Here is a 24,015-nt window from a genome sequence, read left to right on the forward strand (position 1 = left end):
TACATCTTTTGGCTGGTGCTTAAACAGCTAACGGGGGGGGGGGGGGGGGGGGGGTTTAGGGATTGGGGCGGTAAAATCTCAGTTAAACTGCATGGTTTTACCACTCCCCAGCTTTATGTGTGAACAAGCCTTAGGGGGACCGCTGCCAAATGCAACTAAGGGTTCATTCACAAGTGCAACAGGCACTGCTGCTTCTCTGAAAAGTGATCCAAGTGTGTTTGACAGGTGGTGAGGAGGAGATATGTTGCATCCTCACCACCTGATTTAAACCAAATATTGTCATTCAATGTGCACACAATTTCAACACAGTAGTATGGAAATTAAAGGTTTAAATCAGGTGTGAGGAGGTGACACTGTGGACGGTGATCTTTGACTTCTCCCATGTTGTTCAGGTAGATCTCCACCTATTTAAGGTTGCATACCCCTGCTCTAAACAATGTTTTCCTCTTTCCCCTATCAGAACATTGGAATGCTGTTTACAACTCCTGTTTACATGCTAGTCTGAAATTATTCAGCGTTGTTTCAATTAGTTAGAAACTTATATATGTATTTATTAATGTCCAATTGTTCTTTTATATTTACAGATCTGTTGACCTTGTTCCAGCTGACCCGTTTAAGGGGATCCACACAGTGAATTTAGAAAACAACAATTTGACGTCTTTTAGTGGTTTGATTTTCCTGCCCCACATAAAGGTAAATTGGATTATTAATGGTCTTATGTTAATATTTATTTTTGACAGGTCATCTTCCTTAATTAATACAAAACCAATTGGTGCAACCAAACTAATGTGACAGTGTTACTTAAAGAAATGTTGCATGCTAACACCAATTAAGTGAAATCACACTTGATTTACATCAATAATATCCAAACTAGGGCAGTGCAACGTAATCTATAAAAAATTAAAACAAAATAAACCACTAAATAAAAAATAGAAACAATATTAACTGGTGTACTACTCCACTATGTTCATATAATGTGCAACAAAATATATAGTCGAAAGCCACAACATATAATATTATTATACAGGATTTATATAGCGCCAACAGTTTGCGCAGCGCTTTACAAAATGAATATAAAGTCCAAAGTGAATATTGGTGTTGTTCTTGTAATCACTGCTGTGACACTGTTTTAAAGAATAAACAAATGTGCTCCGTGTCTCCAGCACCATATAAGTAAGCCTCTGACCTCTCACCTGCATTACTAGAAGGGTCAAAGCCAGCAGTGTTCCCCTCAGGGATGATGATAACTCTGGTTTGTATATATCAGGACCTCATTCTTTCCTCCTCCAGATGGGATACACCACTCTTCCCCAATTCAATTATGCTCGATATAAAAATGAAAGGAGAGGAAAGACAGAGGTCCTGATATTTACAAATCAGAGTTATCATCATCCCTGAGGTTAACACTGCTGGCTTTGACCCTCCTGGTAATGCAGGTGAGAGTCTCACTTATATGGTGCTGGAGACACAGAGCACATTTGTTTATTCTTTGGAACACAATGTCACAGCAGTGATTAAAAGATCAACACCAACATTTACTTTGGAGTTTGTTTATTCATCATCCTTGATTGTTCAATTTTTATTCTCATGTTGTGTCACCTTAACTTTAAATATTTGTAAGCTATTAGAAACCAGAGTCAGAATTCCTGATAGAGCAGCCATCAAGAAAGTGGGTCTGATATCACTACAAATCATGTAGCCTTTTCTGTTTACATTAACTCTGAAATGGTGTGTGTTTCTGAGACTGCAAACCAATGATCTTTTCATAATTGAAGACTATGCAGTGTACATAAGCTTCATTTATGAATAAATCAGGAGCAGGTAATGTTACCTCTTAAGGAGATGCGTGATCAGGGAGGCTTGCTGAAATATGTGGATTTCTCACTTTGTGTCAGACCTGTGCGTTATCAATATTGCAGTCTGCTTGCATTTATATATTCCAAGAACACATACACTGGATGCAGCCTTAATGCCATTATCAAGCATTCATGAAATTGCTCAAGGCTCAGCTAGCCATTGTGCCAATTTTCAAACGAGTAAAAAAACAGTAGATCAGTGTTCAGGTTCTGACATGGGGGGTCAGGCAAAAAAGTCCAGGTTCGACCTGCTATGAATAATATGAGTGTGTAATAGCACATAACTACTCGGGCGTAACAAAAAAGAAAACAGAAAAAGGAAGGGGGGGGGGGGAAGGGGGGCAGAAAAAGAGAGGGAGGAGGAAGAGAGGAGGAGCCTTGGAATGCCTCAATGAGCCCAAGACCCCTATCCCATGGAAGAAATATATTTCAACATTAGCTGCTTGTTGTACTTTATGGAATTTCAGGACAGAAAGTCCAGTAATATCACATATAGCAGCTTCCTCGTATCTTATATAAATGGGGCTGGACTCACACACTGAAGATTTGCTATTACTGAACATCTACAGTGCCTTGAAAAAGTGTTCACACCCCTTGAAATTTTCCACATGTTGTCATGTTACAACCAAAAACATAATGCATTTTATTGGGATTTTATGTGATAGACCAACACAATATGGCACATAATTGTAAAGTGGAAGGAAAATGATAAATGGTTTTCAACATTTTTACAAATAAATTTCTGAAAAGTGTGACGGTCATTTGTATTCAGACCCCCTGAGTCAATACTTTGTAGAACCACCTTTCGCTGCAATTACAGCTGCAAATCTTTTTGGGATGTCTTTACCAGCTTTGCACATCTAGAGAGTGAAATATTTGCCCATTCTTCTTTGCAAAATAGCTCAAGCTCTGTCAGATTGGATGGAGAGCATCTGTGAACAGCAATTTTCAAGTTTTGCCACAGATTCTCAATTGGATTTAGGTCTGGACTTTGACTGAGCCATTCTAACACATGAAACTGTGTTTACCGGTGTATAAACTGACAGTTTAAGGAATCCTCAAACTGAGACGTATGATAAAGAATAAGTCCCTGCTCAGATTTCAGCTTGAGCCACTGGACTTTGTTCTCAAAAGGCTTTCTACTACACACTCGCTAGATGTGCAAAGCAGGCAGAGACATACCCAAAATGACTTGCAGCTGTAATTGCAGTGAAAGGTGGTTCTACAAAGTACTGACTGAGGGGGGCTGAATACAAACGCATGTCACATTTTACAGATTTTTTTTGTAAAAAATGTTGAAAACCATTTATCATTTCCTTCCACTTTACAATTATGTGCTACTTTGTGTTGGTCTATCACATAAAATCCCAATAAAATAAATTTCTGTTTTTGGTTGTAACATGACAAAATGTGGAAACTTTCAAGGGGTATAAATACTTATTCAAGGCACTGTATCTGTCAGAAAAGTTTGCTTTTGAATTTTACATGGTAGCTACCACTGACCTCATGAAAATCATAATTGTGAGTCACAGATCCAAAACAAGGTTGCTGCAAGTGTCATAAAAGTGTCAGAATTACTTAGATTCATAAATGTTCAGGAGCAGAAGCTGCATTAAATCCAGAGTCACAGTCAGAAAACTGCATTCTCCAAATCTATGGGAACTTTCATTATTCCCTCATGACGGTTTTAAAGGTTGAGTTTATTACATATCAGAGATCTGCTTTATCTGCCAAAGGATTTGAGTGTTGGTCCATCCTGTCTGGAGGTTTACACAGCTCTATCACACAGCACATCCCTGACTGGCAGGTCAAGAGAGCTGGTTTTCCTCTGTTGAAGTTAAGTAAATTCTTACAGGTCTTGTCCTTTCTCCAGCCTGTGATTGGAAAGTGAAGTGAGGAGTAGTACATTGATGAGCTTGTGTCTCTATCACCCTCCTATCAGCATGTCCTTGTTAGCAGATGGTCGCTGTTGTATGACTGATTGGCTCCTTACATACAGGAGATTGCAACAAGTAGATACCAAGTCAAATTCAGTTATTTTCACTGCTGGCATTAAATGATGTATTAATGAATGCAAAGCTGCATTCATTTGTGTCTTTTACACTCTGCCTAGAGTTCAGCTTTAATTTTTCTGCACTATGGGGAAGTCATCAAGATGAGTAAGACTGCTGCTGCTATGATTAGGAAGAAGGAGATCTTATGGCAAAGAAGGAAATATCTAGAAACTCTGGCAGACAGAGGAAAAGATTAAAATTGGATGGACCAGCACACCAGACTTTATAATAACTGAAGCATCCATTGTGGATGAATGATTCCTTTAAAACACAATAGGCACCGGATTTCATTTATATTCCATCATCTTTCTGTATTGTCCGGCCATCTGTGTATACAGCGATGTGAATCTATAATGCTGAATGTGTTTATTTTTTGACAAGTATTGGCAATATCGTTGTCAAACAAATGTAGATTTTACCCATGTAGTGGCCTGGAAATAGCAGAGCAGAGACACTGAATTCGCTGGCTGTTCTGAAGTGGTTAAATAAAAAGGAGTAGATTTTTGCAGTCTAATAATAGCACAGCTCTCAAGAAAGATATTTCAGTGGTAAGACTGGCATCACTATAAATAAGTAATATTAATGTAGAATATGTATATCCATCGAACCCAACTCTGTAGTTAAGTGCACTATGAATAATACAAGAGAGCACATTTCAATCTGACTTAATGTATATATTTACAATAATGAGAGGGATGTCGGTGGATTCATTTGTGTTCCATTAAAGGTAATCAAGCATATGTTTATACTTCATACTGACACCTCCCTCATAGAGTGAATGTTTAGATAGATATTTATGAAGACAAAGCTTCTACCTTTATCTGAAAATATATAATACCAATGAAAATGTGTCCATTTGCTGAAGAGTACAAATGTAGAAATAGTAATAAAATATAAATTTTTAACAACCAAGTGAGGGATGAGTGTTATAAAACAAAATGTTCATGTGGGGTGGATGGAATAATTGTATAAAAATATAAATTGATAAATGTCACTTTAGTTCTGCATGGAAGTGTAATTCCAAGAAATGACTGTATAATGAACAAGGTAAAACAAAATTGTGTATGATAATTTTGGATGGATATCCTCTGTCCTTGTGGCCTTGATGTCATTATGCCAAGGGGTAGATGTTGGCAAAGAAGTGAAGACCAGTCTGAGAAGATCAGTGGGTTGTTTTTTGGGGGTGGTCATGGATGGAGAGTTGAGTAAGGGAAGATTATGAATTAGTTGTATGGTGAGAGAGTTGGTTGTTGTGAGTCATCAATCTAGAGTAGTGAATAGAGAGGTCTTTCATTTAGGGAATGGTTGCATGACATCATTTTGGGGTGGGTGTAGATCTTTCAGGATGTGGTCATATGATATTGTCTGTTGTCTCTCTTCTACACTGAAGCCAGCTCTGGGAGCTGATCATGTGAACAGACCGGAGCAACCTCCGAATAGGTAAGTATAGACAGGGAAATTAGAATAGACTTAGCGTGGGGGTAGGAACAGGTTTAAGTATAGTTAGTATTTGACTGAACTTCCACTTTTAACTTTATAATTTACATTTAAGGTAACATAGGCAGCCTAGTCTCTTATCAGGACTCTCAAAAGATTCTCAAAAGAATGTGACTAAGTACAAAACATTATTAGTGCCGTATACATAATGGGTGCAGTGTGCAAAATATACAAAATGGAACACAGTTTTATGCAGAATTTACAATATCTTTCATAATCTCAGTAGGTTAGAAATTAAAATACAATGTGGAAATGGAGATAAATATATTAATTTATTTTTTGCTATAGACACACTGTAACTAACCTTTGTTTTTTTGTTTTTTTTCTCTAGAATTTGTATCTAAATTATAATCACATTGAGTCAATCCTGCCCAAGCAAAAGCCTCAGAATCACTTAACCAACAGGCAGATACTGCACCAAAAAGTCAACTCCAGTGGATATGGGCAGCAGGGCAAGGCTAATAGGTAACTGCTTAATCTTTGCTTCAATGTAATGATATCCATCTTTATGAAAGTAATGTGAGGCTCCCTGATTTTACATATTTTTAATGAAATGTATATCTGTGATATTTACTGAAGGGGTTTTGGAAAATGTACATTACAATTATAGCTCAACCCTGTAGCCTCCCTGTATTCCCGAGTGTAGCTCGGGGTAAAGTTTCAGTACCACAAGTGGTAACCCCCAGCTACACTCGGGCTTACCATGCGGCGCTGCTCCGGGATCTGTTCTGCACTTACCTTGTCCTGCGCTCCCGCGATGTCCCTCCTGCAGTGTCCCCGGCAATTAAATCCAGCATCTGTCATCTGGGTTCCGTCCCCTGCGAGCGTCGGGACATACGGGGACGGAACGGCGGGAAATTTAAAAATGACAAAAAGTGACATTCACTAAAATCACTAAAATCACATAGTAAAACATTACTGTATCAAACCATTTCACATACATTTTGTCCCGAGTGCTTTGTCCTGTGCCCTGCCTGCATTTTTACTGTTCTTTCTGCCTGGAAACTGAGAAACGTCCATGGCGTCCAAAAAGCGTCCCTTTAGGTCAAAAGCGGTTTTAGACCAGCTAGAGAACAGCGATAGTAAATCAGAAGCACTTGCAGAATTGAGTGATAATGATTCTTGGGGAAATTCATCATCAGACACTGAAAACGATTTTGCGACTTGTTGTGCGAACTTGGTGCTATATTTAAAATTTCAGTGTTTTTGGTTTGATTATATTATTGAATTAAATGGATTATTATATTATTATTATTTTTTATGATTATTTATTAAATTATATTTTATGATTTCGTGTTTCAAGTTTTATCCTACCCGGGATGTTTACTGGACTCGGACAGATTTCAGTTAGTTATTCCAAAAAATTACAGGCCTGCAATAAAAAAATACATATTTCCATGCAAAAAAATGTACCGTTTTGAGCACAGAAATATGGACATAATCAGACCGCTAGGGAGGTTAAAGATGAATTCCAGGCATGGTATATTTTTACTTAGTTACATTGGTCCAGCTTGTAACTTCTGTATGTGTATACCATACCTGACCAATGCCCCTGGAAGCTGAAAATCAGGTGGACACCTCTATTTGAGTAATCTCCACTTGCTTCAGGATCCTGTGCTGAGTGGCCAGCCTGAAGTACTGTGAACACAGGAGGTTGGCTACTCATCATGGACACCATTTAGAGAATGCTTTGCAATTTCTGATTTAATACAAAGTGTTCTCTGATTTTACAGGGTGGAGAGTGTGATGTGACGTCATCTCATCCTATCAGAAAATGCTTTGCAGTGGACATGGGGCCTGACAATCATTGACACACCAGTAATTGTGGAAAGGGCTTTATTTAAACAGAAAAGGGAAGGAAAAAAGGGAGTTTAAAAAATTCAACAAATGCAGCATTAGATAATAGCTGATATGGTGGATGGCAAAATAACACACAATTAACTGTAAAGGAGCATGGCCTAGCTAGTACTCTCAACTCCTGACTATACCACTGGCCAGTAGGAGATTTAGCTACAGTCCTGCCAGCACTGGGGCCCTTTAACTCTCTTGGTGGAAAGCTCACGCTCAAGCTGTAATCGACAGAGAAAATAAATGATCCGATCCCCCTTGGCAGAACTTCACAAAGTGGTGGCCCTTGAGCCTCCCACCACACCGATGCTCAAATGAGATCCTTCCAGGCATAATCTGATCCTTGATGGCCATTCTTCAGTCACAGGGATTAAATGCACAGGGATTGAAGATAGGCCACAGCTTCAGAGTGAGGTTAGGAGAAAGGCAGCCCACCCTTAACCTCAAGCATTTACATACTTGGGGGTCCTTTTCATGTGGTTCTGTTCTATATTGCTTTGTGAGAGTGGCTTCCTGGAGTTGATCTGTCTCTTTCCTGTGTGATCGGCAGTTTTGCCCTGCTCTGCAGTTTTGTCCCTCAGCTCACACAGCATCAGCTTCTGGCAGACAATTTCACTGTCTCCAGCTCAATACAGCTCCCCCTTCCAGATTTTTGTGGCTCCTTCCTCTTTTTTTCTGGTCACAGCCTGGACTTTTTCCATTTTCTCTCCAACTTGTGGTTAGGGTCTAAAGTCCCAGGCTGCATTTGCATCCAGTCAGAGTCCTAGTTTTTCTTGGTTTCCACCAAGATGACTGCTGGAGACACTTTCCCTTCATGGTGCTGGTTGACAAGGTTAAAGTCTGGCTAGCCAGTCAGCATCCTCATTCCGTTCCTTCTAACTGCACTCTGTAAGTCATTGCCTGGGAGGGAGTAACAAGCTGCAAACAGAGTGAAACATCCTGTTGAATAGCTTAAAGGGCCGACAGCCAAGGCAACACTATATACAGAAAGAGAGAAAAATTCCATTGTCCCCAACTCATCTCTTGATAACCCAGAGTCTTTGGAGTCACTCTGCACATGCTCAGTTTAGTGTGTATGTGCTGGAGAGATTTTGTTTTTCCTTTGGGAGAGTGCATGTGATCAGCACAGGGCTAATCAGCGCTGTCCAGGCAGAGAGTCAGGGGTCCTGCAGTCTCATACGGCAGTCATAGGAGAATGAAAACTCCTCCTACAAGCTTTAACCAGTGCTCAGTTGGACGCTGATAGAAGTCATAAAACTGCTTTATACTGCTGATGAGAAAAGGTAATTAGCAGTTTATATTTACTAAACTAATCTAAATTAATTGCATCTCCATGTTCTGTGTACTGTGCGAGACCAGATATAGTGAATGCAGAATCTTGGGTTTAGCAACACTTTAAATATAAAAGTCACATAGTGCAAGAAATACCTTAAATGAATGACATGTAGTTTACTAAAACACTGGATATTATAAACATTTGCCATTTCTTGTAATAAAGGAACAAATTTCAAAAAGTGGAAACTGCATTTATTTTTTTTACGCACTCCCCTACTACATTTATACACTTATCCCTGCATTTAACTAATGCCTGGAAAGCTTCATAGAAAGACTTGTCAGTATGCCTGAATCATCCCAGGACAGCCTGCTTCACTTTATCAGTGCTGAAATGCTGACCTCCAAGGAACTCTTTTAGGGTCCAAACAAGTGGAAATCACTCGGAGCGAGGTCTGGGCTGTAAGGGGGATGTGGCAATACTTCCCAGTCGAGTTGCTGTAATATGCACGTAGTGCGGTGAGCAGTATGAGCTTGTGCATTGTCCTGAAGAAACAGGACTCCCTTAGTGACCAAACCAGGCCGGTTTTTCCGAAGACTTGTATGCTCATCACTCAGGAGATGACAGTAATATTCAGTGTTGATAGTAGCACCACCAGGTACAAAACCCACATGAATAATGCCATGTTTTTCCCAGAAAACACCTGTCGTCAGGTTCCATGCGCTGCATGTTCACAGGAGTAATTGCTGTGGGCTTGGAACCACCACGACTGGGATTGTCACTGACAGACATGAAGTCTTCTGTAGACATCTGCAGGTTTTACACCTTTGTTCACAAGAAACTTCATCACCACATGCTGTTCTGTGTACGCACTAGCACAGTTGTCTGCCATCTTGATCTGGACTAGCCCACCACATGTGCACCACCTATCAGTAATAAGACGCACTTGACACTTACTACTGTGTGTAATACCATCACGCTAGCGTCCCTTTTTATACCTGTAAAATCAAACGTCCTGGTTTGATTTGAACTCCCCTCGTACTAGCAGTAGTTGAGAATTTCAGGCCAATTAATATCTTTTATAGCTAGATTATTGTAAATGTTTTTCAGCTTTGAACAAAGTGAGGAAGGGTAGGACCCTAATGGTGAGACTTCCTCATTTCCAGATAGCATTACAAACCTATGACCTATGGTTATAGTCTTCCCCTAATCTGTTAGAAAAGCAGTTCTTTAATGCTGTCCTTTTCTCTCCTAAAGATTTCCTTTTCACTTCCTGTCCTAGTGACACATTGTTACCAGAATTGAAAGTGAGGTAATATCTTCCTGTGGAGGCCACAGAGAGCATTCTAAACTAACATAGGTTCCAGCCATTCCGCACTCTTAACACAAAAAAATGGCTACACTGCAAGATATAGTGAGCAATGTGTTATATCCAATAGTATGGGTGTGTGCATATAAAACAGTAGGTAAACAGTATTTTTGTTTTTTTTTTTCTTTTTTTACAGGGATGCATTGTTTGGCGAGACTCTGACCCCAATAATGCAGAGTTTAGAAGTTCTTCATCTGGGTTTCAATGGAATCAATAATTTGCCTCAGCTGCAGCTCAGTAGACTAAGGAATTTGAAGTCCCTTTTTCTGCAGGGTAAAATAAAAACTGTTTTGAGCATTGGTATATAGGAAATTGCTTTTTTTAATTAGCAGCTTGCAGGGAACAAAAACTACACTATATGCCAAAAAGTTATGGAAACTGACCATTGCGCCTACCTGTATGAGTCTTGGTGTCACCAGTGAACGGTTAATTTTACATAATACAAAGATATTTTACACAACTGTGTTCTTCCAGCCTTGCGGCAGCAGTTTGGGGAAGGCCCTTTTCTGTGTCAACATGATTGTGCAGAAAGCTAGCTCCAAAAAGACACGGGGGTTGATTTACTAAAACTGGAGCTTGCATAATCTGGTGCAGTTCTGCATAAAAACCAATCAGCTTCCAGTTTTTTTTGTGAAAGCTTAATTGAAGAAGCTGAAGTTAGAAGCTGATTTTTCATTCTCCAGTTTTAGTAAATCAAGCCCATGGTTTGACAAGTTCGGTGTGATCCCTGACCTCATCCCTGTTAAAGGATAAGTTCACTTTTACAAAAAAAAAAAAAATAATAAATGCACATTTTTTGGAAGGTGAAAAAATATGCATTTACTGTTTATTTTGTTAGGGATATGTAGTCCCTACAGCAGATTGTGGGTGTAATGCCACGGTCCTGCAGACTGTTTATCTGTCTGCCCATACCTCTGATACGGGCAGGCAGTAACACTCTGAGAGGAGGCTCACTGAACTACCCAGAACTCTACAGCGCCCGTAGTAGTTCATTGAGAACTACAAGCCAACAGCCACAAAGGCTGTCAGGACTTGTAGTTTTTCAGTACACAGTACACTGTGAATAGATGACGTGGCGGGGCGGATGGAGCCGTGTTTTTTTTTTTCCCAGATTGTCACAGCCAATGGGAGGAGAAGATACCCCTCAAGCTGTCACAATGGGGAATCAGGGGGTGCGAGGGCCAGTGCATTTGTAATGCACATGTTACAAACACCTTTAACCTCCCTGGTGGTTTTCCCGAGTGTAGCTCGGGGTAAAGTTTCAGTACCACAAGCGGTAACCCCGAGCTACACCCGGGCTTGCCATGTGGCGTTGCTCAGGGATTCCCTGCAGCGCTTACCTTGTCCTTTGCTCCCGTGATGTGTCCCTTGCAGCATCCCCGGCCATCTCCTCCGGCCGATGCCAGCATCCGGCTTTCGTGTTCCTGTCCCTGTGATGTCGGGACATATGGGCGCCAGAACCGGCGGCAAATTTGAAAGTTTTAAAAAATGTCATTTTTTTTAAAACGAATATTACATAGCAAAACATTGCTGTTTCAAAGCATTTCAGATACATTTTGTCCCTACTGCTTTGTCCTGTGCCCTGCCTGCATTTTGACTGTTCTTTCTGCCTAGAAACTGGGAAAAGCCCATGGCATCCAAAAAGCATCCCTTTAGGTCAAAATCGGTTTTAGACCAGCTAGAGAACAGCGATAGTAAATCAGAACCACTTCCAGAATTGAGTGATAATGATTTGTGGGGAAATTCGTCATCAGACACTGAAAATGATTCTGCGACTTTGCTCAGCGATGTGCGAACTTGGCGCTATATTTCAAATTTCAGTGTTTTTGGTTTGATTATATTATTGAATTAAATGTATTATTATATTATTATTTTTTATGATTATTTATTAAATTATAATTTATGATTTCGTGTTTCAAGTTTTATCATATCCGGAATGTTTACTAGACTCTTGTTCGGACAGATTTCAGTGTATTATTCCTAAAAATGACAGGCCTACAATAAATAACCTACATATTTCCATGCAAAATAATGGTACCGCTTTCAGCACCAAAAATCTGAAATAATCATACCACCAAGGAGGTTAAACATTGGAAAACATTAAAAAGCAAATTGATGGCCAGATTTTGTTATCCAACATCAGTACCTGACCTCACAGATGTTCTGTTGTCTAAATGGACAAAAAATCCCCAAGACGCAGTCCAAAATCTTGTGGAAAGCCTTCCCAGAAGATTGGGTTGTGGGCAACAACAAACTTTTAGCCATACAGTTTATATATTATATCCATAAGCACTGTCGTTGCGTGAACACATATGCTTTAAAGGGAAAGTTAGTTATTGTTGCAGTATTTATCAGAGATGAAATAGTGATCACATGATCAGGAACACTTTAAATGGTTCCCAAGATTAAGAACCAGCAGTCATTTGAAGTGTCATTAGCTAGTGAGTCTTCAAGAGAAGAATGTATATTAATGTATTATCAGCGGGCAATGTGCCAGGGAACAATAATATACAGATTGCTGAGAAGGGGTTATGTAAGGAGATCAAAAATTTAAAGGGAAATCCGGGGAAACACCATACTGATCACACTCAGTTTTAATGGGAATGGGAGTAATAGCAGCACATATAGCATGCCAAGGCAAATGTTGAGTATGGCTGAATTATGATAACATTAGGAGGTACTTGAAGGTGTTTGATTACATTAAATCTGAGCCTACTCTTCTGCAGTTAGAGTTTGCATAATGCATAGAGTGCAGGGGCCAGGAGTAAGTAATCCACAGGGTGTAGAGGCCATTTTTAAGTAAAGAACTCAGAAATGTGCCTCATAAGCTGAGGAAGTTGATGGACAGGTTGGGTACGCAGAGGAAACAATGGGTTAGGTGGACAGGTCATGTTTGATTTTGTAGGTGAACAGGTAATGTGTGGTGTGAGGGATTAGGTGACCAGTTCAGATTTGAAGGTTTAGGTGGATAGAAGTGTACAGGGATACAGCGAGAGATAGGTCACAAGAGAGAGATAGGATAGGGGGGTTTGGGTACAATAGGGGGGGGGGGGATTGGAGACAAGTACCGTCTTTCAGCACATAAGTGGGAAAGATTGGTACAGATCAAACACAAAGCACAAAAAAAGATCAGCTGGTTGCTAGTAAGAGAGCAGTACAGAACATGGTTAGGCTAGGTTCAGACTTGTGTGTACATTTTCATGCATTTTTTGTGTGTTTGTTTTTATGCATCTTTGATGCATTTTGCATGCATTTGTCATGTCTTTATCACTCAGGTTTCATATTCTACCACTGAAGTCTATGGGACTAAAAACACAAGGAAGCATGTTGCATAGGTGTGAGCGTGCCCCATAGATAATAGGATTCCCATAGATGTGCATTGTTGCACAATGGCGGAAGTGCAACAATTTGCACAGGTGTGAATGGGGACTTAAGCCACTTGCTTTCCCCTCTCCTATTAGTACTTTTCAAACACATCTTCCCTGTTCTATTGCCTCTCCCTCCTCCTCATCTTGTCACACTAAATATTATTGGTGATATAAAAGAGACAATATTATGAGTCCTTATAAAGTATAAGGTCTTTTGAGTTAATTGAAGGGGAAAAATTAAGTCAAAGCAAGAGGCAATAGATAAAAATGGTCAGAGGATAAAATGTAAATATCTGACATTACTGAAAACATATGACAAAAAAATATCACATTTTGACTCCGGCTACATGATGATGTAATTGCACAAGTGTGCATTCACATGGAGGAGAGCCTATGGATAGAAGTCCCTTCTCCAGGAGACAGTGCATTGACTACAAAGTCTGCAAAATTAGTTTTCACTTGAGTACACTCAGTTTTAATGGGGATTAATAGTAGCACATGTAGCACCCCTGATGAAGTCACTAAGAGTGGCCAAACATGGGATCAACGCATTAGGAGGGGTGTTTATAGAGGAAAGATAGGAATCACCAGAAAAGGAAAGGAGAGATTAGAGAGCCTATAACATATAAAATAAGTGAAAAGAAATGTAGGAAGTTGGCAGCAGCATTATGAGATAGAACATGAAATCGAGAGAGAGAGAGAGAGCAAAATATTTGGTATATAGAGGTAATGCTGGTGGAGGTTAATTAGACTGCAGTGTTCTTAATACAGGAAAACACGGTGTGGGATAGATGTGCAGAAAAAAGAAAGACACAGAGACCAGTAATCGATATGTAAATAAAATGTAATACATTTTCATGTATTATTAGTATTACTAAAGTTACTTTAGTATTCTGTGAGTAGAGTGCTGTATGCATCTGTTTAGTGAGGCATTTGATGTTTATCTGCCACAGAGATATAATTTAGTAATTTATAAGAGGATTGTGTGAATACAGTATGTGTTTACTTCTAATCTGGGTTGAGCACTGTTCCTCAGTATCCATTTGTTGCCTGGATGCACTTAGGGAAACTTCTTCCACAGTCAGCGGTGGCCAGGCTGTGTAATCAGCTAGCTGCTAGTAAACATGCAGTGCCTTGACTGTGACAGAAGTTCCTAGAGATACAATCATGGACAGAAATATTGGCACCCCTGCATTTCTGTCGGATTATGCACTACTTCATCTAGAAAATTGTTGCAATTACAAATGTTTAGGCATTCTCATGTTTATTACTTTTGTTTGTATTGGTATGACACAAAAATGGGGAGCAACAAAAAGCCAAACTGACATTCCACGCCAAACCCTAAAAAATTACCAGACAAAATTATTGTCACCCTCAATTTAATGTGCATAATTATGTAAATATATGTCCGCGATCAGTATCCCAAGATTAATAAATCACTAAATTTGAATAGCTGCTATCAAAAACTGTCTATACACCAAAACCACAAACCTAATACATAAATAAATTTTGCAGTGCTAAAAAAAACAACAAAAATCCACATAAATATACACCAGTGAAAATAATGTAACTAAAAGCGATATAAAATAAGAAAGTTCCAATATAAACTCTTCTTCAGTGACGTATCTCAAACGTTCAATCATATGATGCCTTAAATTGTGTTGAACCTCCACCTTAGGTAAAAATGCACACTCACCAAACACTGTTGCTATTTATGCAAATAGAACAGTAAAGCAGGCTTGATCACCAGTTGAGGCTTCACACCAGGACCTTGATGCAATTCAGTTCGATCTCTCTCCATTATTTGCATAGCCCATTCAATCCAAAAAAGACCACTTCAATCCTCGATCCCTCAGGAAGGAACAAACAGCACTCCGGCATAAAAGTCAGGACGTCAGTCAGCCGCCACCCTAAATGTAATATTTGGCAGCACACCCCTTGGAAAAAATAACTGAAATCAATTGCTTCCTGTAACCATCAATAGGTTTCTTACACCCCCCTACTGGAGTTTTGGACCAATCTTTTTTCGCCAACTGCTCCAGGTCTCTCAGATTGGAAGGGTTCTTTTTCCCAACTGCTGTTTTGAGATCTCTCCACAGGTGCTCTATGGGATTGAGATCTGGACTCATTGCTGGCCAGTTCAATACTCTCCAGTGCTTTGTCTTAAACCATTTCTGGGTGCTTTTTGACGTGTGCTTTGGGTCATTGTCCTGCTGTAAGACCCATGACCTCTGTTGGAGACCCAACTTTCTGACACTAGGCCCTACATTGCACCCCAGAATTCTTTTGGTAGTCTTCAGATTTCATAATCCCATGCACACAGTCCGAGATCCAGTGCCTGAAGCAGTAAAGCAACCCCAAAACATCAGTAAACCTCCACCATGTTTGACTGTAGGGACTGTATTCTATTCTTTAAAGGCCTCATTGCTTTTTTCTGCAAACTGTAGAATGATGGACTTTACCAAAAAGCTGCAATTTTGTTTCGTCTGTCCACATCACATTCTCCCAAAAGGATTTTGGCTTCCTCAGGTAAGTTTTGGCAAATGCCAATATTTCTTTTTTATGTTTCTGTGTCAGCAGTGGGGTCCTACTGCATCTCCTACCATAGTGTCCCTTTTCATTCAGATTGCGATGTATACTGCGAGTTGACACAGTTGTACCCTGTGCCTGAAGGTCAGCTTTAATTTGTCTGGAAGTTGATTGAGGTTCTTTAGCCACCATTCGATCAATCCTTCGTTGCAATCTTTGATCAAGTTTTTCTCTTTCATTCACGTCCAGGGAGATTAGCTACAGTGCCATGGGCTGTAAACTTCTGGACAATGTTGTGCACAGTGGACACAGGAACATTAAGCTCTGTTAATTGATACAGGTGAGTTTAGATACAAACTGCAGGAGCATCACAAACTTGGAATGCAATTATTTCTTACAATTTTGAGTAGGTGCCAATAATTTTGTCCAGTCCATCATTGGGGTTTTGCGTAGAATGTGTTAGATTTGGCTGTTTGTTTCTACACTTTTTTGTGTCATACCAATACAAACGAAATAAACCTGAGAATGCCTAAACATTTGTAATTGCAACAGTTTTCTGGGTGAAGTGGTGAATTATCTGACAGAAATGCAGGGGTGCCAATATTTTTGACTCTGACTGTACATCCAGGCAACAGAGGATCCCGAATGTTTGCCAGCAGCTGGCAGATTATACAACCCTGCCAGGGTTGACTATGGCAGTATACTTTGTATAATTACTTTCTCAGCATCCTTGGTTGCCTGAACATGCCTTAGGAAGTTATACAAACTATTCTGCCATAGTAATGCTTATAGAGAGCTGGAACACTGCAAACAATGCTTTTAACTGATAGAGAGGTCTGTGGCTACAGTGCTGGCTGTAGTTCCCCCTTGGGAACACCCACAAATTGGGCTTCAGCTTGGGGTGGAGCTGCAGCCAGCACTAACAGAAATACAAAAGTGTTTTAATTCATAATGGGCCCACAGTTCAGAACGCAATCTATGCACTTGGTTCCCTGGGGGATTTTTTATGTTGTTGCGATACTTCTTTAAATTTGGCTGCAAGGGCCACACAATAAGCACCAAAGGCCACATGCGCCCCCAGGGATGCAGGTTGGACACCAAGGCTTTACATTATCAAACTTACATTATCAAACTTATCAAAACATTGGAGTTGCCCTTTTAAAGAAAGGAGTGAAATTGATTGCACAGGTATAATTATGTGATAATCCTTAGTATTCAGGCATCTATTGTTCTGTACTTTTCTCTCACATCAGGAAATGAGATCAGCCAAGTGGAAGGACTTGAAGGTTTACAGTTTCTCCAAGAGCTTGTCCTGGACCATAACCGTATTAAACTTATTACCGAGACTTCCCTTGCAAAGCAGAGTTCTCTGGTATCTCTACGACTGGAGGAAAATAGACTGAGGGAAGTTACCAACTTACTTCACCTTATCAAGCTAAAGAAACTGTATATAGGATTCAATAAAATCCAGGTACAACATGGCCTCAGTGTTGTCTGATTGCTTTGTGGATTTCTAATCTGCCAACACAACACAGTTCAGGTTAAATTTTTAAAAAGTTTAATGTTAAAAAATGTTAAGGTAATTTGTTTAGTAAGAAGGTTAAAGTGATTGTAAACCTTCTTTTTTGATGATAAATGTGTCATACTCGCCAGCTCTGTGCAGTGGTTTTGCACTGAGCAGACCCTATGCATTAATGCAGAAAATGCATTAAGGTAAAAAACCTTGAACTCTGCTTAGCACTATTGGGGGCATTAATCAATTCTGCCCTACAGCACAGCAGTGCTAAACAGGAGCCCCCTTAGCTCCTTTAAAGCAGCAATGTGACAAAAGAAGACTTGCCCTTGACCACATCTTAATTCTGCATCTGTTTGGAAGGAAATTCTGCCCCATCTTCATTGCTAAGTCTATGCAAATCTGTCTCAGTTGGCTATCAAAGATTCCTGGTACAGGGGTCACAAGTACTCAGAAAAATTGCTGCATAGACTTTGCTAAAAGAGAAAAAGCCTGATTTTGCATATAATTGTGTCACTAATTTGTTTGATAAATGTTCCTCTATGTGGATCTAAAATTGCCACATCTGGGTCTTACGAGGCCATGTAAATGGATATCACAACCTGGATTTGAGACTATCTGTACTGAAGTCTTAATCCATACAGGTGACATGATCTCTCCAATTTTGAACACAAGAATAACTGTATATGACTTTTACTCAATTCTCTGCTTTTGTTTATGGTACATTTTTGTTATTACTACATGTTACCTACTGTACTGAAAATGTAATAAAAACCTACTGGAAGTAAAATTGGCACATACCATAACCCCAGTGAAATAGGTAAAAACTATATCTGTGGAAAGAACATTTTTCCATGAAGGTCCAACTTCTGTCAGATATGTGTGAAAATATTTTAGGTCCTGTGTGTGTGGTCACAATTCCTTCATGTTAATCTACTAGGCTGAGGCAGAGAATTGTGTTCATTATGACATTCGCATCAGTTACATTCTACATTCGCTTTTGTAGTATATTATACTACTGCAAAAATCATTGTGAACAAATAGAGGTTGTTCACAATTTTTTTTAAAGAATAATAATATCACAATAAAAACTTCTTTTTATATTGTTCACTAGGAAATTTCAGAAGTAGAAAAGCTAGAGGCTCTCCCAACACTATTAGAGCTGTCTGTGTCTGGAAATCCAGTAAGTATACTCTGTTAAAAATAATTTCTTAAATCCTTTGAAGGAATCAGATTACTGAAGCTTAGAGTCTTATAATCAGCTGTAGAAATACAGCCATGTGAGCCATGGGGACCCACAGGCTGGTGAGATTTTATTTCATCACTTACTTTTTGGAAGTCTCTTCTGGAGCCCCAGGCAGTGATGGAGTGCTACTATTGCTTGTAGGGAACCATAGGGGAAATAAAAAAATGACATACAGTACTGTATAGGATGCAGTCTGTCATATACATTAATATAGCTGTTTTTGTTTTTCTGCCCTGTAACATTGGTTTATTACCTGTCACCAGTAGATCGCAGCCTTTTACAGGAAGTGTAAACATAACAAGTCCAGCAAGAGTGCCAGTTACAAGGGTTGGGACAAACCATCTAACACTGGTTAGGGTGCTAACAATTGTCAACTTTTTACATTTTGTTTTTTTTAAGTTGAAAAGCTATTGCTACTGCTTAATACTGTAATGTTAGCTGGATTTAAAGTATACCTTAAGCCATTTGTGCCCATTGGGGAGTGGATACTTTCTAGAAATGATTTTATATTCACTTGTGATGTGCTTTTTGAACTTGCTAAAAAAAAATTGAACTCTCCAGAAAGAGTCAATTCCCTAGCACATCTTATTTGAAGATTTTTGTTTTAATGAATGGTCATGCAAAAAGGTCTCTTTAATAATTCCCTCTCCAGCAGCACATACTCACCTTCCCTTGCTCCTCTACTGCTCTGTTCAGCACTGGAAGTAGAGGAAATACCCAGTACTTCTGAGTATAGAGAAGCACGTGACAGATCTGGTGCTTGGTAATTGGCCACCAAAGCACCCAGCACTTTCACATGGGGGCAAAAAGAAAGGCCTGTGTAAAGTTCCAATTTCAGCAACCTGGAATTTACATAATGCCTTCATTCTAGGCTTCTAATGGTAAATGTGCAGCAGACAAGGGTGGTATTAAAGTGAAGATGTCGATTTGCTCTGGATAGGCAAGGCCCACTTTGTAGCACTAAAATCTGGAGGATTCACCAAATCTCTGTTATAGAGGAGCTGCAACCATTCACGAGTGACTGTTGATTACACTGGACATTTTAGAAGCCATTTCCCACACCATATACTCAATTTATGCTCCATACGATTTACTGTTTATTCATTTTTGGCCAAGGCACAGGTTCACTTCAAGTTGTGTTGTAGCTTGCATAAAATGCAGAGCTCTAAACAGGCTAATAATGCTCAGTTGCATGCCTTGTTTTTGGATCAGTAATCATGATATGTGTTTTTTTTTATTTATAATTCTACTCTTGTAATGAAGAATATATAGAAAACAAGGTCCTATTTTCACTGTAGTGAAACTAACAGTCTGTATGTTCTTCCATGTAGATATCCCGAAAAATGTTCCACCGTCAGCTGCTTGTTCTTCGGCTGCAGAACCTGCAGATATTAGATGGCATTGCTGTGACCAATGAGGAGAGAACAAGAGCAGAGATGTATTCCTTGGAACAGCAAGTACGTTTTCTATTTTTATTTGTAAGTTTTTTATTACAGAGTCACGCACAGCTTATTACACAATAGGGTAACATGAAACCAATACCTATATGCAGACATGGCTAACCTTAAAAAATTCTGCACCACTAGCTCCAGGTCAGTACAGTTATTGCAAGCTATCAGTTGCCACAGGGGTGAACATACACTGCCAAAAAAACTGCGAAACTGTGTCAACCAAGTCACATAGGATCTCATAAAGTACAAAACCAAGGTGAGGTGCCAGAGCCTCTTTACAGTAAGCAACGCTGAAACACGGTGTAAGGTTTTAATTTTGGTGCCAAAAATATGGAGAGATGCTCCAATAGGAGCTAGTGGGGGCAAAGGGTGAAAGGGGAAATGGGAATGTTTAGAGGGTAAAGGGAGAAAAATTCTAAACACAAAAAAAAGGAGGGAGGGAAGAGTGCAAAATTTGTTTTGCAGCTGAATGCTCGAGGGCCGGGCATTGGCACAGAGGACATTGGGCATGTCACAGAGGACAGAGGGCATTGGCACACAGGACAAACGCCTGCTGACAGTCAGAAATGTATTGGCTAACTGTGTGAAGCCGACTTAATTCTTCTGGAATTAAGTGTGTGCTGTAGTCCCGGGAGAACTGAAAGTCGTGCCAGTAATACTATGTTTTCTGTGTAGGGCCACTAAGAGGCATTCCATTTCATTAATTTTGTTAGCCATAGCTATTCATTGTCCCTTCACCGGGGGATCTTGACTTTTCCACTTTTGTGGCATGCATATTTTCACAGCATTGAGGAAGTGGGTTAGGAGGGATTTCTTGTTTCTACTCCTGGAGAGTGGAGTCAAGTGAAGCAGACAGGTCTCCGGGCAAGGAAATACCAGTCAGTCTAAAACTCATACCACGGATCGAAACTCAGAAGTTGCGTATATGAGGACCAGACCAGCAGATATGCAACAGGGATCCATTGTTCCCTTGACATCATCAACACAGCCCAACACGGGCCAAACCATTGGGTAACTCTTATGCAGAGGGGTGAGTACCCGGTACCACCACATCATAGATTTGCAGCCAGACTCCAGAAAGTGACTGGAAATGGATGAGTGGAGAACAAATTATAGCATTCGCTCCCTCTTCTCCTCGGTGGAAGGCCGGTCCAGATTTCTTTATCACTTTTTTATAGAGCAGTGTAAATCCCTCTGGGGGCTTGGCCAGTAAGGAATAGAACAACAGTACAGCAAGTTGTAGCAGGGATGGGTCTAAGCAATATTTCTCAAAGGGTTACCATCCTCCACAGTACTTTGTGAAACTGGGTAGAGGTTAAGAAGGTATGTTTTCTTTTTCTATGTGAATGAAATTAGAATTTTCATGTACCAGAGTCTGCAGGTTTTGTATGATTATGGCTGGTACACATTTTTTTAGGTAAGTATCCTTCAGTCAGCTTTCGCCAACAATCTTTTCCTTGTTTCCAGTGACAAAATGATCAAAGGTGCTCTAGAAATCCATGTCCGTGCCACTCAGAAAAAGGCATTGTAAATCAATTTCCACCCCAAATTTAATTCTTTGGCTGCTTGAAATCAGGAAATCCTTGTTGTCAAAAGGCAATTGAAAGCTGAAAAATTGTCAAGTGTAGGGCCATCTTAATAGTTATCCAGTTTGTAAATTTAAAGGAAACCTCCACTGTCATCAAAATGGATACAGCAAGTAAATCTGTTAACAAGCCATTTTGTAATGTTATTCTTATTAAAGGTGTATAGGGATAAAGGTGATCCTTACTATATCCTACATCATAGTAATATATTATAATTAAATAAGAGTGTTTAAATCAATTAATACATATATATATATCATTAGACATGGCTAATATTGCTATCATATATCATTAAGTGAATATATTCTGCTCCATTAGCAGTTAAAATGGCTTCTGCTGCTACCAAAGGCTTATAAAAGATATTTTATGTAAGTTTATAGTGATTTTAGTGATTTTGTACAATTCGTCTTTTTTTAGGGTGATGACTAAAACATGTTCCAAATATTTAAATAATGCATTTAAATACGATATAGTTATGTACTCATCCAGCAGTTGGAGCTCTCTGTTCCTTTGCACATCTTTACCTCTTTACGGCCTGTTGAAAAAAAAAACATCTGTGAACACAGACTAAGCTTCAATTTACACTCAGCACTGAAAAATTCACACCATTGACTCCTCAGTTATTCATCCCTTTTGGCTGTCCATACACTGTACAATTTTCTTCCAATTTTCTGTCCAATTTCTGCCCAATTTCCTTTAGATTTACATTCAACTATGTAGTGCAAAGCCCTGCCTAATTGTATACAGTTGAAAGTGTTGTTTAGATTTGACCTCATATTATATGGTTTTTGGTAAATCTAAAGCAAAAATCTCAAGAAAATTGTATAATGTATGGCGAGCCTTAGGCTAGGTTCACACCGACTTGTGTGCATTCACAAAATGCTCATGTGTGAATGCAGCCTTATGAATTAGCCAGTTTCAATCAGAAAAATGGAAGCTCAAAAAAGGAGGCAACATCTGATGTCCTATCTCTTTAGCTAACCCATAGTGTTCTGGGAATTATTTGTCCTGTAGTAAATGTTTATTTCTAAAACAAAGACTGTATACATTATTAGGAAAGGTCTGGGCTGGGGGTAAAGAGGGACATATATATGTGGAGTTGGAGGCAATGAGTGGAGATACTCGCCAATTCATGCCTCTGTCAGATCTGCATTCAGTGGCAGCTTCTCGGCGTTCTATATTGCTTCCTGTTCAGATCTGCAATCACAGTACACTCTGGAATTGTTTTGCAACTGAATGCAGAGAGCTGCGAAGCAAGTCAATGCTGCAAAAATGCAAAACTGTGAAATGTGTTGTGCTCATTTGTTATGAGAAGCCAATAGATCAGGATTGTTTGGCATGGTATTTCATCTGGGTCTGTAAGTTTAAAGCAACAGTTATCTTAGCTTAGAATGTCCAGCTTCCTTTACAATTCATTCCCTACAATCCGTCCCAAAGAGTCCCCTTTTTTTAGCAATATATATACAAGTTTACAACAATATAACAGTTTCCCTTTAAAAATTATAATAAAAATGTTCATTTAGCACAGTGGCTAAATGGTTATCACTTCTGCCTGGCAGCACTAGGGTCGTTGGTTTGAATCCCAACCACGGCACCACCTGCCTGGAGTTTGCATGTTCTCCCTGTGCCTGTGTGGGTACTCCGGTTTCCTCCCACTCTCCAAAAGACGTGCTTGTAGGTTAATTAGTTCCTGTCTAAATTGGCCCTAGTATGTATGAATGTGAGTTAGAGACTTTAGATTGTACGCTCCTTGAGAGTTAGGGACTGATGTGAATGTACAATATATATATATATATATATATATATATATATATACACACACATGTAAAACACTGCTTACATTGATGGTGCTATAATAATAAGTACCTGTAATAAATTCTTGAAATACAGCTTTCCTCATAACCAAAACAAGACTGGGGAAATTACTTACACTATGTAACAATCACCCCCAAAAACATTCCTGTGTATGTTAGTAGCTGATTCCTGGTCAGCAGTATACATCGCATAGATTTTAGCAAATGTATTCATTGGTAACTGGCTGGAATTGCTTGAAGCTAGTTCCAAGTGGAAGGCTTTGCCTTTTATTTCAATCAGATCAGCCTTGCACATGGGCATCATAATTTACTGAGGTTTATTCGGGAACTTGTGGTGCAAGGGGCCAAAAACTGTGTGTAAAGACCTGAGTAATGTTGAGTATAGGCGAATAAAGGTGTGTAAGTGTATAGGTGCGCATAGACAAGTAAAATTCTTCTTCATTGCTAGTATTGTGGCCCTTTATACACAGACGTCACAAGTTACCGAGTAAACATCAGTAAATTATGACACTCATTATGACACTCATGTGCAAGGGGCCTAAACGAGTAAACACACAAGTAAATCACTGCACTCAAATGAAAAATGTTCTATTTTTGTTTTACTGCTCTGT

The 24,015-nt window shown here is 39.4% G+C and overlaps 1 protein-coding gene across 3 annotated transcripts in view; it reads left to right on the forward strand.

Annotated features, from left to right (window-relative positions):
- The window catches only part of LRRC9 (leucine rich repeat containing 9), a 235,793-nt gene that overhangs the window by 182,676 nt on the left and 29,102 nt on the right, over positions 1-24,015 (forward strand). For 2 of the 3 annotated variants that reach the window (XM_089676540.1, XM_089676541.1), the window contains exons 26-31: positions 585-693; positions 5,739-5,872; positions 10,034-10,170; positions 17,048-17,265; positions 18,422-18,490; positions 19,885-20,010. In XM_089676540.1, the coding sequence (XP_089532666.1) occupies positions 585-693; positions 5,739-5,872; positions 10,034-10,170; positions 17,048-17,265; positions 18,422-18,490; positions 19,885-20,010 (793 nt within the window). Of the gene's footprint in view, positions 1-584; positions 694-5,738; positions 5,873-10,033; positions 10,171-16,043; positions 16,135-17,047; positions 17,266-18,421; positions 18,491-19,884; positions 20,011-24,015 lie in introns of those variants that run through there. The other variant, XM_089676542.1, reaches the window with a different exon arrangement.

Source organism: Staurois parvus, unplaced genomic scaffold (assembly GCF_062004578.1).
Source record: "Staurois parvus isolate SC_StPar_1 unplaced genomic scaffold, SC_StPar_1.0 ptg000171l, whole genome shotgun sequence".
Lineage (NCBI taxonomy): Eukaryota > Metazoa > Chordata > Amphibia > Anura > Ranidae > Staurois > Staurois parvus.